The 2,984-nt window shown below is 49.5% G+C and overlaps 1 protein-coding gene across 1 annotated transcript in view; it reads left to right on the top strand.

Moving 5' to 3' along the window:
* NKX3-1 (NK3 homeobox 1) overlaps nucleotides 1-2,708 on the top strand; it is a 25,960-nt gene extending 23,252 nt beyond the window's left edge. Inside the window, exons 3-4 of the mRNA XM_008575286.1 lie at nucleotides 16-148; nucleotides 1,215-2,708. Coding sequence (XP_008573508.1) covers nucleotides 16-148; nucleotides 1,215-1,633 — 552 coding nt within the window. The 3' untranslated portion in view covers nucleotides 1,634-2,708. The remainder of the gene's footprint in view (nucleotides 1-15; nucleotides 149-1,214) is intronic.
* Nucleotides 2,709-2,984: the final 276 nt, after the last annotated feature.

Genomic DNA, 2,984 nt, shown 5'->3' with positions numbered 1-2,984 from the left:
CCGCTCCCACGCCAGCCCGACCCGGGTTGCGACCCCGAGCCGGAGCCCGAGAGAGGAAGAGGCCGTGCCTGGGCGCCGGTGGACGAGCGGAGCGCCGGGCCCCACGCCGCGCCCGGGGTGGCCGAGACGCTGGTGGAGACCAAGCCAGGTCAGCCGGCGAGGTCGGGGAGGGCCGGGCCGGGCTGGGCGGGTTCCGTGGGACGGGGCCCGAGGGCTGCGCGGGCGTGAGGACAAGTCTGAGGAGGCCCTCGGGGAGCTCGGGATGCGGGCATGCGGGGCTCCGAGGTGACAGGCGAAGGGACCGCATTCCCCCAGGCTCCCAGCCGTGGGCGCGCTTCAGGGATTAACCTTGAACCCCAGTGTGGGAGGCGGGGTGCATGGTTTGACACCGGCTTAACTCCCCGGCTCAAAAGCCAGCGCGCCTGGTCCTCCAGAGTCCCACGTGAATATCGCTACCGGGCTGGAAGCGAGCGCTCCACCCTTGCTCGGCAAGCATCAGCCCCCGTCACCTTCAGCTATGACGGGAACTAATTGTAACTTACTCATATGAATAAATTAGGGTTTGACCAGCAAATTCATTTAAAAAAAAAAAAAAAAGTAAAAACCTTACTGCCCAATCTCATGGGCAGTACAGTAGAACAGTTAAGTTTGGGTGTTTACTCCAGTCTTCAGGAGATATAACGGCACAGGAACATTGAATAGACTCATTTTCTTTCCCACATCTTATGAAGCAGCCTGAAGCCTCCTTTAGAGAAAAGGGCACTAAAGCCAGGGAATGAACTAGCCCTTGAGGCCTTTCCCATTGCACAAGCCCTCTCTTGCCCACCCGGATGCTAACACCGGATGCCTTTTGGTCTCTCTTTCCCGACGACGAGTATCTCAGTGACTCCTTTCTCCCTTCTCCCTCCCCTCAATACACATATGCAGAATCCCCATGGAATTCTACCTGACAATATGGCTGGGAGGTCAACCACTAGAAGCCTCTAACTTTGGGGCTCTTGCTGATTGTTAGAAACTAACACAAAATGTACATATTTCCTCCGTCCTCACTTAGGAAAGTTCCTTAGTCATGTGAAAAAAGTGAAATGTATCCAAGATGACAGTAGGCTGTTTGTTCACTCCTAAAGAGATAAGGATGAATGGAATGCTGTTCTCTGCCCCACTGACTTGTAACTTTTTTCTTCCCATCCCTCCTTCTGCCCCCTTCTTTCCAGATAGGCACTTCGAAACTTATCTGTTGGACTGCGCGAACACTTCGGGCACCTTCCCCAGCCTTCCCCAAACTGCCAAGCAGCCGCAGAAGCGCTCCCGAGCTGCCTTCTCCCACACTCAGGTCATCGAGTTAGAGAGGAAGTTTAGTCATCAGAAATACCTGTCTGCCCCCGAAAGGGCTCACCTGGCCAAGAACCTCAAGCTCACTGAGACCCAAGTGAAAATATGGTTCCAAAACAGACGCTATAAGACTAAGCGAAAGCAGCTCACCTCGGACCTGGGTGACCTGGAGAAGCATCCCTCCCTGCCAGTCCTGAAAGAGGACGGCTTCTCCCGGGCCTCCCTGGTCTCCGTGTATAACAGCTACCCTTACTACCCTTACCTTTACTGCTTGGGCAGCTGGAGCCCAGCCTTCTGGTAATGCCAGCTCAGATGACACCATGTGTGATCAAAAACTGCCTTCCCAGGGTGTCCCTCTGGAAAGCAATGGGGCCGAGTTCAGGAAGCACTGGAAAGCAAGAGGTGTACAGACCAAAACTGTTGGAGATTTGGGTGGAAATCCCAGATTTTTCACTGGTGAGCCCATGAAAGATCTGGAACAGCGAATGTTTTAATATCTAAGTAGTTCCCCCAATGAGTACTATAGGTCATTCTTGCTTTTAGCTATGGGTTTGAAGGGAAGAAAGACTAGATCAAGTGCTGTTTCCAGTACTTTGTGTGATTTTTGGATGAGTTGTTTGCATTGGTCCTAAGGCTTCTGTTTCTACAGCTCCATCTTCTTGTATGATTGAGCACCAACTCTAAAAGAGCAAACCTAAAGGGACAAAGGACAGCCAAGATGACGGTGTCACCTACTAAATTAAGCTTAAGTTCAAAGGCCTCTCGTTGGCCTTGGAATATAGCCAAGGTTTCTCTCTGTCCCTGTAAAAGAGAGGGGGAAATAGAGAGTCTCAAAGAGAAACCCCTCATGCTAAGTGCAGATTGGCATGGGATATGGAGATAGGTGGGGGGAGATGAAAATGTTGGCTGCTTTTTAAATAGTAAGCCAATTGAAGTATTTACCAGGTGGCCCAAGTAGAACAAGGTGCACTTGCTGTGGTTTTATGAGAAGCTGTATAAACAGAACTCTACTGCAAGGAGTGAGGCCATGCCAGAAAAATCTATGAATGTCCAAGACAGGGGCCTAAGAACAGTCTTCACACTGCTGCTGGGACCATCGCATTTGTTAGCTAAAGGTGAAAAGCCTCTTCAGAACCTTTTTGCCTTGGGCCAGAGAATTTAGAATCACAAGGTTCCTGGAGTTTTCAGGCTATAATTTGTACTACATCGTGACAGATGATATAATTCTTTACTATAAAGTCCTTCTTTTCTTCTTTTATTTTTTGTTCCTTTTCTACAGCAGTTGCCCACTGAAGGGCTTCTTTTCAGTCCAGACTTTTAGTCTGGCTACACCTAACATACCTTCCTTATTTAGTCTGAGTTCTGGTCTTTCCACCCCCCCACCCCAAAGTTTTATCTGCTCTGGGCTTAAAAAAAAAAAAAGCAAGGGGGCAGAGTCTGAATTGGCTAAAGACATGCATTTTTAAAACTAGCAACTCTTATTTCTTTCCGTTAAAAATACACACAGCATTAAATCCCAAATTCTATTTAAAGATGTGACAGCTCAAGAAGGTCACTGCTGCTTTTATAGGACTTTCTGGTGGCTCTGTTGTTACAGTTCAAAGTCTGACAACCTTTTGGAACCCCGCAGGCAGAGGAGGTAAGAAGTACTG

This window comes from Galeopterus variegatus, unplaced genomic scaffold, assembly GCF_000696425.1.
Source record: "Galeopterus variegatus unplaced genomic scaffold, G_variegatus-3.0.2 Scaffold1167, whole genome shotgun sequence".
NCBI classification, from domain to species: Eukaryota; Metazoa; Chordata; class Mammalia; order Dermoptera; family Cynocephalidae; genus Galeopterus; species Galeopterus variegatus.
This window is presented reverse-complemented; position numbering and strand designations above follow the sequence as displayed.